General features: G+C 27.3%; 1 protein-coding gene across 1 annotated transcript; it reads left to right on the top strand.

Annotated features, from left to right (window-relative positions):
- Nucleotides 1–5138: 5138 nt before the first annotated feature.
- LOC145242306 (uncharacterized) lies at nt 5139–8187 on the top strand. Its single transcript, XM_080105313.1, has one exon. The coding sequence runs from the start codon at nt 5960–5962 to the stop codon at nt 6902–6904; it is 945 nt and encodes a 314-aa protein (XP_079961439.1). The 5' UTR covers nt 5139–5959; the 3' UTR covers nt 6905–8187.
- The last annotated feature ends 5259 nt before the right edge of the window (nt 8188–13446 follow it).

Here is a 13446-nt window from a genome sequence, read left to right as displayed (position 1 = left end):
TTACCAATTTATTTCAAATTATCATAACGAATTAGGCTCCATCCATGATCCTTAAATTAATTTATGATATAAAAAGTTGTTATTGAATCGAGTGTATCCTAAATACAAGCAATAGGTATAGATAATTATTAAGCATAAAACTTGTTAAAATTGGCGTAATGGATAAAGTACTTGGTGAAATTCAGTTGTAAAAATTAGACTCTTCTTGGAGTTGAATGCTCAATACTATGTGTAGGTGACACTCAAAATACAATTGCATATTTCTTAGGACTTCCACTCACACATAGTTGACAGAATGAGAGCATGACGACCCCATTGATTAATTGATTAAATAAAGGGTTCGGTTCAAAATTCCATGCAGATTCCATAGTTTGATGAAGATTTCCAAGTTTGACATGTTACACCTGGAAAGGTCACAGGGTTTATTGACTGAAATGTTGTGAAAATAGCACTTTAGATAAAAACAATAACCTAAAGAACCTATATAATATGAATAAAAATAATTTATTTAATTTAAAAAAAAATTCAGAACTGTGTAAATGCGACATTCTTTTAAAGGGTATTTCAAAAATTAATGCAAAATTTCATTTTTTACACAAATAAATTTGCATGTACATCTTGATGACAGTGCAGTAAAAATGGCACATGTATAAATTGGACAATTAAAATGCCGCAGGTAAAAATACTATGGGCAAAAATGTTGCCAGTGAATAAATGAGAAAAAAGTTTGTACATAAAGAATCCATAATTTGAGAAACCACACCTGTAAAAACATTGTGAGAATAACATCTCCAATAGGAACACGTTTGAATCAGTTTGCTAGACTTCCTACTCTGTAGTTTTACATAGTGCCTTAGGTGTATCAGAATTTTTGTAGGAATTTTTGACACCCCTAACACGAAACTGCAAATAAAATATAAAAATCTCGTAATTTCTCTGTTAAAAGTGGGTTGTTTATTTTCTTTATGGATTATACTTCCAAAATAAGCTAATAAAGTTGTTTTAAAAGTAATAGATTTTTTTTAAACAGTAATAAAATTAATTGAATTTTACGAGCTCAGTATTTTTCAATTTTTAAACTTTAAAAATCTATCAAAATTTTTCTATTGATTCAATTTTTACGATATTTTCAGGGTCAATGTGAAATTTTATGCTCTTTCCAATAAACTGAATCTAATATTTTAGACAAACGGTTTTTTTAATTCACGCCCCCCATTTTTCACGTGTCTATTAAAAAGTAAATAATTAATTTACTCACCAAAGTTTTATATATCACAAATTGAAGATAAAAGGTCAATAAATAATATATTCAAATTTAAAACAAAAAAAGTAGTGTTTTTTAGAAATTTACCTGTAAAGTCCGAAGTTTAAAACCTTTTTAAAAAAAAAAACACGTTGTTTGTTTTTTCTTTTGTTATATTTTTAAAATGAAACCTTGGTCCTTGCTCCTTTAATTGAAAAATAAATTAGGGCTTGAATTACATTTTTCGAGGAGTTATATGCTAGTTTTGAATATATTTTATAATTTATTCTATTATCTTGTAACAAATCAAATCGATTGTTGTTGAGTTTTTCAGGAAAGCACTTCACTTCAGTACGTTCCCATATATTGGTAAAATGTTCAATTTATTTTAAAATAAATATTTTCAAATAATAAATTACTCTGTTGTTTTCCAACAAAGGCATCAACTTGTCTAAGTTATGCGAGGCTATGTTACTTCCCCTATAATTTAAAAATCAAACACACCGAATGTGTAACCCAAAATAAAGATTTTATATTTTTCTGTGTAAAATCCTAGATGAACTACGTTTTTTTTTACTGGAAAAGTGGAATATGTTGTCTCTCAGTCTTTAGATTAGTGGTACGGTAAATGTAGGCTTTTGTGTTATCATATACGATATTGAATGAATCACTGTAGGGTTTCATAGTGTTTATATAAGTGTTGAGATTTCACTTCAATTTTAGGGTAGTTGAATCGATAAAATAGATATGAAAGTAGGCATGAAAGAATCAATCTATAATTAATATAGATAATATATATATAAAATGTTTATATTTATAATGTTTATCTATATATAATGTTTATATATATAATGTTTATATATATAATGTTTATATATATAATGTTTATATATATAATGTTTATACATATAATGTTTATATATATAATGTTTATACATATAATGTTTATATATATAATGTTTATGAATATATAATGTTTATGCATATATAATGTTTATGCATAATGTTTATATATATGATGTTTATATATATAATGCTTATATATATAATGTTTATGTATATAACGTTTATATATATACAATGTTTATATATATACAATGTTTATATACATACAATGTTTATATATATAATGTTTATATATATATTTAATGTTTTTATGTATATACAATGTTTATATATGTATAATGTTTATATATGTATGTTTATATATGTATTTAATGTTTATATATGTATGTTTATATATGTATTTAATGTTTATATATATATAATGTTTATATATATTTAATGTTTATATATATATAATTTTTATATATATAATGTTCATATATATATATAATGTTTATATATTTAATGTTTATATATATGTTATGGGTATATATATATTATGTTTATATATATTATGTGTATATATATATTATGTTTATATATATATGATGTTTATATATATATAATCTTTGTATAAAAGGCTTATATATATAATATATATATATGTTTATATATATATAATTTATATATATAGTGTTTATATATATAATGTTTATATATATAGTGTTTATATATATAGTGTTTATATATATAGTGTTTATATATACAGTGTTTATATATATAGTGTTTATATATATAATGTTTATATATAAAATGTTTATATATATAATGTTTATATATAGATATATAATGTTTATATATATAAAGTTTATATAGATATATAATGTTTGTATATAGATACATAATGTTTATATATATATAATTTATATATATTGATATATAATGTTTATATATGTGTAATGTTTATATATAATGTTTATAGATATATATGTAATGTTTATATATATAATGTTTATATAAATATGATGTTTATAGATATATTATGTTTATATATGTTTCTATATGTAATGTTTATATATATAATGTTTATATATATAATACTTATATATATAATGTTTACATATATAATGTTTATATATACATAATATATATATAATGTTCATATATATAATGTTCCTGTATATATAATGTTCATATATACAATGTTTATATATACAATATTTATATATATATATTGTTTATATATATAATGTTTATATATATTTAATGTTTATATATATAACGTTTATATATAATGTCTATATATATATAATGATTATATATATATGTTTGTTTATATATATACACATGTAAGGTTTATATATACCCATTATATATACATATATACATGTATATACATATATGTACATATATTAACATATGCATATGTATACTTATATATTTACATATATATACATATATATATTTACATATATATACATATATATATTTACATATATATCTACATATATATATATATTTACATATATATATACATATATATACATATACATATATATACATATACATATATATACATATACATATATATATACATATATATACATATACATATATATATATACATACATATACATATATATATACATATGTACATATACATATTTACTTATATGCATATATATATACTGTTTATTCAAAACATCTACATTCAATGCATAAACTCATTTGCACATTACATTAAAATAAAAATTTATTTTAATAATTAGCTCGATGTTATTGGTTTAATTGTTCTATTCTATTACAGTTTATTTAAATTATTTTTAATTTAATTTATTTTCAATTATTAATGGCTGACAACAGGTGCGTTTAAAACTGGAAGTAAGTGTATTAATTTTAGCTAGAAGTTATTTCCCATGTAAGCTATAAGGCTTTGTTAGTTTATGTTTTTGTGTTTTTCAAGGTTAAATTCTTTAAAAAAAGTACAAATGAGATTATTTCTTTGTCAGCAATAGATATTATCCGTGTTTGATTTTTATAGAGCAAGATCGATTTGTTTTATGCTTCTATAAACCCAAGATTTGGTCACTTTACAAGATATTTATTGTATCTTAAATAGTATGTAACTAACCTCTTAGCCTTGCAATATGTATCTACTAGGCAACGCCGGGTATATACAGCTAGTACATATAGTACATATATAAATATATGTATATATATATATTAGTAACAAGCCTGACGAATCCTCACGAGAATGAAATGCGGAAAATTCTGTGTAGCTTAATTGCCCTATATATTTGATAACTTGCAATTCTATTGTTGAAGTAAATACTGAAAATCTATATATAAAATATATCCTCTTCTAAAATTTTATGTAAATACATGAAAAATGTATCCATATATATTGATATAAGCATATATATATATTTTATATGTTAAAATTGAAAAGTTTTAATGCGTTTTTTTATTCTCAAGTTTTTTGAGAATATTAGATTGAAAGCATGTGTTTAAATTTTTTTATCTTGAATGAATTTATTTTTTTTACAGATATGTGCTGCAGTGGATAAAAACGAGATTCATCCGTTTAATATAAAACAAAAACATGAACACAAGTTTAAAGTAGATGGATGACATCCAAGTTGACTCCTGATTAGTGTTAGAGAATCTCAAACATGCGTATGCAAGGTCGCTCAGCATTAAACTAATTCATAAAGTGTACATGAAAAAGAATATTCTTCATATTCTTAAAAAAATATATTTGCAAGAACACATTAATATTTAAGAATATAAAATGTCTCAGATAATGTCAAAACAGAAGAACAAAGATTAGAGAAGGGTTTATTACAATTAAGTACAATATGTTGAAAATATCTTATGACTTTAGAAATTTCAATGAAACCTATAAAAACTAATTGGAACTTATATATATATATATATGTATATATATATATATATATATATATATATATATATATATATATGTATATATATATCTTGCAACGTTTTTTTCTGCAGCAATTTAAATATTTAAAAAAGAATGATATGCATTAAGAGAAAGTAAAAAATCCAGACATAGCAAGTTTGCATATTATAAATGCTGAAGAAATAACGTTAAAATGATAAAAACACATGTACAACTATAATAAAAAAAATCTTATGTAAGTAATGTTCTTATTTATATTACTCGTAGGTTTTAAAATACAAAAACATTTAAAGGATACTTAATTATTAAATAAATATGTTAATAGAGACTTACCTGAATATATGTTGATTACAGAAAACTATTTTTAAACCATGTGACCGGAATTATTTTCAAAACTCCTAACAAGTTATGTTAGTGTAGATTATAATTGTTTAACAAACGATTTTCTTTTGTCAGTGATGAGATAATTTTTGGAGAAATGTTGATCATAATTATTAAACGGTTTTCACCAAAATCAAACCGTTATAAAGAAATTGTACGAGTCAAATGTTCACTGGTTTTATTTAAATTACTTGAACATATGTTTGTAATAAAAAGCAAAATAAAATATTCAATTATATAATATATAATGCTAAAAGACTGACCTGAATAAATGTTGTATATACATAAAAACTATTTTTAAAGAGAGGCAAGATTTTTTTCGAAAATTTTGAGAATAACAAATGTAGAATTGTAATGCTTGCAAACGATTTTCTTTTTGTCTTTGGAAAAATCATTACTGATTATAACTTTCAAACCATTACTTGAATACATACTGTTGTATGAATTTTGTTAAAAATCCTTATTAAGAAAAAAAACGAATATTTGTAATGCTTACATAGCCTACATTTGTCTTATAAACGATTTTGTTTTTGTCTAGAAAAATATTTTTTTAGATAAGAGCCGACCATAATTTTCAAACAAAACACATGTCAAGCCAAGCAGCTTATTTTTGTGAAGTTTGTGAGTTATCGTTTTCAAAGAGCAATTCCTTGAAAATTCACATACGAACTCACACTGGAGAGAAACCTTATTCTTGTAAAACATGTGGATCTTCGTTTTCAGAGAATTCAAATCTGAAAAGACATGAGCGAACACACACCAGGGAAAAACCCTTCTCTTGTGAAGTGTGTGGCTCATCATTTTCACAAAGTTCAACTCTGAAAATACACATACGAATACACACTGGGGAGAAGCCATATTCTTGTGATGTGTGTGGAGCATCCTTTGCAGAGAGTTCAAATTTAAAATCGCACCAGAGAACCCACACCAAAGAGAAGCCGTTTCCTTGTGAAATTTGTGGATCATCATTTTCTGAAAATTCAAATCTTAAAAGACACCAACGAACGCATACTGAAGATAAACCTTTTGCTTGTGAAGATTGTGACTCATCTTTTTCAGAGAAAGCGTCACTGAAAAAACACATACGCACCCACACTGGCGAGAAGCCATATTGTTGTGAAGTGTGTGGTTCATCTTTTTCGATCAGCAGTACTTTGAAAAAACACTTACGAACGCACACATTCGAGAGACCTTATTCGTGTAAGTTATGTGAAGCAACTTTTTCAGAGAATTCAAGTATGAAACGACACCAGAGAACACACACTGGAGAGAAACCTTTTTCTTGTGATGTGTGTGGATCAGCGTTTTCGGTGAGCAACTCTTTAACAAAGCATATGCGAAGGCATACAGGCGAAAAACCCTATTCATGTGGTGTGTGTGGGTCAAAATTTTCAGTGAGTGCCTATTTAAAAAAACACATGAAGACACACACCGGTGTGAAACCCTATTCTTGTGAAATGTGTGGATCAACATTTTTAGAGAGTTCCACTTTGAAAAGACACCAATTAACGCACACCCTTAATAAACAGTAAAATTCTTGTAATAAACTTTAAAGTTTAAATTCGAAAAAAAATTACATTGGAGAGACTCTCTGCTTCTTTAAGATTCTTCTACTTTCATTAAGGTGTATATATATAGACACAATTCTCATTTTACAGATATATATATATATGTGTATTTTTGTTCCAGAAAATTAGAAAATATTGGTACCATCGGTTTCAAATCCAAAACAAAAGGGACCAATTCCTGGTCGCATTTATCGGTCTCTCTTCAGGCTCTTTTTATGTCTGTCTCCCGAGCAAATATGCTCCTACATAATTGAGCACTTTGCAGGATTTCTCCTTCACAAACATTACACACATATATAATATACCGGGTGGGGGCGCCCGGCTTAGCCCAGGTGTAAAATATTCTTTAATATGATATTTTAATTTATCCAAATTTCGTATATATTATTATAGAATCATGATTGCAAAAATAAAAAGTATTTAGGTGCTATCAACTAAAATCGAAACCGAAACTGTAGCATTCAAACCTCGTGACATTACCACTGTATCCATGTGACATGCATATAAACCAATTAAAAATTAATTAAAAATAAACTAAGATGAATGTATAAAATGTTTAACATTTTATTCAATTTTAAACCATTTTTTACCCCTTCAAAACAATTTTAACTCACCCAAGACCCATAAAAGAACGGCCTATAAAAAATCCAATCATTAGAGGCCCCTAGTGTCGCTTTGCAACTTTGAGTTTCGGAGGAGATAGAGTTTAAAAATGTAGAAACAGACAGACAGACGGATAAATAGCCGTTTATATATTAGATTTGTACAAAACATATAACTTTTTATTATGTAAGAATAAAATCATTTCTTATTCTTCAAATTATTTCAAGCTAGTGTTGCTGCACAAAAACTACTTTTACTTTATAATAAAAAAATATTTGGAGATAGTTTAGCTACAATGAAATGTATATTTTCCAAAGTGTTTTTTTGAAAAACACGTACTAACACAAAAGACTAAACAGATTTTTTTAAAATATACTTAGAAGCAACATTATAAATGATAGAAATAAACATTACACTGGTTGTGTAAGGGTAGCTTGTATAATAAAGCTTAATCCAATATCTGGAATATCAAGCTGTAGAAAGGTCCAGATAACATCTCTTAAAAGGGATTATATCACACTAGTTAGAAACTCTATTTTTGTAAAGAGTTTGTGTCGTTTTTTTCCAATAATTCAACTTTGAAAAGGCATCAACTAACGCAAAGGTAAATACTAAAGTTTTCTTAAGTTAATTTTATTTTTATTTCGGACTATTAGTCTCATCTTTATTAGTTGTTGCTTTTTTTTTTTTAAAATTTTATTGCATTATTATTATTTAAAAAAAAAGCAACAACTAATAAAGATGAGACTAATAGTCCGAAATAAAAATAAAATTAACATATAATGCTCATCTAAAAAAAAATTAATTCCAATTAAGGAATAATATATATATATATATACTAAAGTTTTCATCATAGATTTTTTTAGAGTATATTTTCCAAAAATACACATTGGAAAAAAAAACTCCTTTTTTAATATTCCCCTACTTTTACTAAGTTACATATATAGACACAATTCACATTTTACATATCTATATTGGTAAGGAGGAGTATCTCTCGGTTGATATGACTTTTATTACCTGGTTTTTATGTATATTCTTAGTGCTGACTAATATTCATTTGATATAATAAAAAAAAACATATATGCAGAGAACTATATCTTAAAATATCAGTAAAGGTCCGAAACAATCGTATGGTTTTATAGTTAATAAAAATGAAAGTTTTTTTAGAAAAGCATAAAAATGAGCGTCTGTCTCCTGTAAAGTGATACATTATGTATGCTCCTATGAATTGTTTTTATTCATTATTATTCACATTAATAACCCTTTTTCTATTTATGTAAAAGAAAATACAACTGGTATATGGGATGTGGAATTGCATTCATCTGAAAAATATCTAGCTAATTAGCATATTCTTTTAAACATTCATTTTAATTAATTTCCTATTTGTTTTTTCGATTATTTTATGGGATGGTTATCTATTACATGTAATTATATTTATGCAGATATTCTACATGATTTATACTTGCGTAATATTTGCATAAAAAGGTTACAGTAACACATTTCTTTCTATATATATTTATGTATGTGTATACATATATATTTGTTTAAAAAATTTTACCTACCAAACTCCTTTGTCAGTTTTTGGTGTACAGACATGAAACTTAATACATAGGGTATTCGAACTCATGCAAAACTTTGTATTTGAGTTTTAGCCGGGGAAAATTGGTGCAAAATTGAAAATTAAAAAACATGAAATTTTCCAGGTGACAGGTGAATGTCGAACAACGGTATTACGAATATGCATATGTAACGTAATATCTATTTGTTCATGTTTTAATTTTTAGTTTTATAGCAAACATGTCTTCATAGCTCAGGGATTAACGTCAAAGGAAAAATAAATCATAAGGTAAATGTTGTGGTGTTGATTTATCGGTAGTGGCTCATGAGTCATTTTTTTTTCAATTATAAAACTCATTACTATATATTGGGTCCAATATAAATATGAAATCTGCATTAATCAAAATATCATATTTAAGTATATCTTATGACCAAACAATGCTGGGAGGCCTATTATATATATATATATATATATATATATATATATATATATATATATATATATATATATATATACTAGCAAAAGTACCCGTCGTTGACTGGGTTCAAAAACAGCCTACAGAAAATGGACTCTGATTTATGAAAATATGATAGGTTATGAAAAGGAAGGGTTGTAAAGAGATAGCTTCGAATTTGGGGGTATCAAAACCAAAGCAAAATATGATGAAAGTAAAAATAAAATAGATAAACCCCATAATTTATTATACCATATATGTTCACACTGAAACACTTTTCACTGGATCTATATTAGAAAACCTTGTTAAACTTTGTGACCTATTTCCATTCTACAGAGGTCAGGCGTGAACAAACGCCCCATAATTTTATTATACCATATTTCTTCAAACTGAAACATAATTATCAAAGTATACTTACGTATGAAAAGTCTTTATAAAAGTTTGTGCCTATTTCCATTCTATGGAGGCCAGGCGCGAACGCAGACCCCACTATTTTATTATACCATCCCTATTTAAGTTAAAACATACTTATCAAAGTATTATTATGTACATCTATATCAAAAACACTTGTAAACGTTTTTTTTTAAATTTTTTATTCCCATACTTTGTGGACTAGGTACGTACGCAGACCCCACAATTTTAATGAATCATCATTATGCTAGTGTATATGTTTGTGTATAATATGTTTTGTGTGCTGATGAATCCTAGCATGGATGAAACACGGAATATTCTGTGTAGCTTAATCGCCATATATATTTCATAAGTTACTATATATATATATATATATATATATTCATATATATATATATATTTCATCCACATACAGTACTGTTGCGTTGTATCACAACTTGTCAGTGCAGATAGACGTACACCTTTCCCCAGCCATGTATCGAACTTACAACCGGCGCGTTGATAGCTCTAACCATTGGACCAAGAATCAATGCTGTTAATATTTCTCCTCGAGTGTGTCCACACCCGCCCGTTGCAGACAGTGCACAAACCATCATTTGTTTACAAACAAATAAATAGTGGACTTCTATATATATATATATGGTATATATGAAGAATCTTCCACCCTCTAAAAGTCCTTTACAATTACGGTAAACAAGTAGTTTCCAAATATGAAGAGATATTAGTTTTAAAAAGTAGGTGATAACTTTTCTTTAATAATTTAACGTAAAGTGAGCACCCATATTGTGGCAACCATTTTTTATTTTTTTTGGGGGGTATTTTTTCCACTCCTGGAAGATTCTTTAAAATTAAGACTAACATTTAAAATTCCAGGAAACAAGGAGTTTCTAAGATATGAAGAAATACACCCACTTTATGACTACCTTTTTTTTGGGGGGGGGGCTGCCGGTTTATGTTTTTCGTTTTTTTTTTTTGAGGGGATATTCAATTATAGAACTTGTGTATTTTTTAAAGGTGCTTCTTCAGTTTAATTAACCATTTTAACGTAAGTAACACGCCAACATTAACTGAGCAGACAAACTGTTAAATATTTCACAAAAATTCTGTTTACATTTGTTGAATTTTGTTTGTACCAACAATTGTGCCCCCCCCTGTAAAGATTTATTATATTTTTATTCTGGTTCTTATATTTGATTTTCTGTATTTTGTACCCTTTATTGAACTTAGTTTCGTACATTTTTGGTTAATACGAAATACCCTTTAATTTGAATAAAAGGGCATTGCTAGCTCCCCAATAATGACGTCACTGATTCCAGCATAAAAATCGGCCTCTTTTGGATTCTGGTGACGAGGAGTTTAGGCGGGTTCCATTGCCCGTCATGGACGAGGATTTCTCCGGGCCTTTCCTTCAAAGAAGTATAACATGGCAAAAAGAATATCTGGTTGCAATGAGGCGAACTTCTTCCAACTTTATTTACGCAGCAATGGTATGTGCTTATTTTGAAGGAGGTTAATTTCAAAGACTTTAAATTGAGAAAAAATGCACATGTGCTGTCTACCATCAACTTTAAAATTTATTGTATTTAATGAGAGAGTGATGAGAAAGTACTCCTATTTGAATTTTTTAATACTGTATTTGTTTGTTGATACGACATTTTCAATATAAGAACCAGCGTTTTCTTTTCGAGGAGTTGTATTATATTTTGTTACCTGGAATTCTTTGTTTTTGTATTTTAATGCCTGCAAAGAGAAAATTTGCGATTTATTGTGAATAAAATCTCTTCGTCGTTTTTAAAATAAGACTCTTTTATTTTATTCTTTACCTTTCCTACCTTTTTATTTCATCCTTTTATTTTTTTTTCTGCAGATTAGTAGCTCCGTATCGAAAGAGGATAGATTTACGACATTTTGCAAATGTTCTGTTCCCTTACTTTGGAAAACTGAAAATTAAATGTATCCTTTCCTGTTTCGAGACACGTTTTAATTCTCTATTTTTCAAGTTTAGCTAGGGTTAAATTTAATTTCCCCAGCCCACTTCTTGACTCTTTCTTTCACCTCCATAGTGACCCTTTTAATTTGTAACTGGGAATACTTTCTTTACCTCCATAGTGACCCTTTTAATTTGTAACTGTAGATCCTTTGAGATCTTAACACCCGCCTCTTTAAAACCTGTTTCTAAGATTCTCTCGACTACTACAAATTTTCTGTCCTTATTTAAAAGAATTTTTCAAACTTACTGTTCCCTTACTTTGGAACAATTTGAAAATTAAGTGCATCCTTTTTTATTTCGAGACACGTTTTACATTTCTTTCTATCATGGCATTACTTTAGGTAGGGTTAAACGCACTCATTTCACCATCCCAGTTGTTTACTCTTTCTATTACCTCTCTGTACCTTTAAAACCTGTTTCTATAGATTCTTTCGACTACTAAAATTCCTTTTCCCCATTAAGTTAAGAAAACGTGTAATTTTGCGTGTCTGTCTCGAACATTTGACATTCGCCTAACATTCCTGAATTTAGCATAATACATAGAGATTGAAATGTTATATTTAGTTTATTTCTGAATGTAGCAATTTATGTACGGCTAATATATCTTTATTTATATCTAATACATTTTATGCACGTCCTGTACAGTGCACTATTTTTCATATATGCATTTTTCCCAATAAAAATGTATTAAGCAATATGCATATACTTTCCATTTTCTCCCTTTTAGAATTGAAGTTGTAACATTCGTAACCCTCCTTCTTAATATAATTTGCATTTTACTTGCATTAGTTTAAATTTCACGGGTATTGCAGTTTACGTTTGGAGAAACTATAGCATTTTCTGTCCTTATTCAGCTAGACTGAGGTAATTTGATTATTTCTGTCCTTATTCAGCGTGTTCAATATTTTTTGGAAGTTGGATTTTCCCAACTTTAAGAACCGACCTCTAATCTAACTATGCCCTCGTGAGGAGGCAAGTAAATAAGGACGCTGTGTCCGAATCGGTTAATGGTAGCCGAATAGATACGGTCTCCGCTAATCGAGCCAGAGATGTCTCGTGTCGCGGGGTTCGAATCGTTTGGCTGGTGTTAATCGTGACACTCTGCACTGAAGAATCCCGAAAGGATGAAACACTAGTGTCTGTAGGTATTTAATTATTAAAGTAAAAAAATAATTATGACAGCCCCTTTAAGAAATTCATTTCTTATCGTTGAGCACTTTCAGTTGAATTAAAAGTCGGTCAATTTAGCTCTTATGCATAGATCATCGTATAACGATTAGATCACTGTCTGACTGACGTAATGAAATTTAAAATTAAAATGTTTAAAATTCAACGCTATTTCACGCGGTTAATGGTAGCTGAATGGATACGGTCTCCGCTAATCGAGCCAGAGATGTCTCGTGTCACGGGGTTCGAATCGTTCGGCTGGTGTTAATCGTGACACCCTGCACTGAAGAATCCCAAAAGGATGAAACACTAGTGTCTGTAGG

This window comes from Euprymna scolopes, chromosome 21 (genome assembly GCF_053919585.1).
Source record: "Euprymna scolopes isolate OS-2025 chromosome 21, ASM5391958v1, whole genome shotgun sequence".
In the NCBI taxonomy this organism is placed as follows: Eukaryota; Metazoa; Mollusca; class Cephalopoda; order Sepiida; family Sepiolidae; genus Euprymna; species Euprymna scolopes.
Note: the sequence above shows the minus strand (reverse complement) of the source record. Positions and strands in the feature narration are given on the sequence as shown.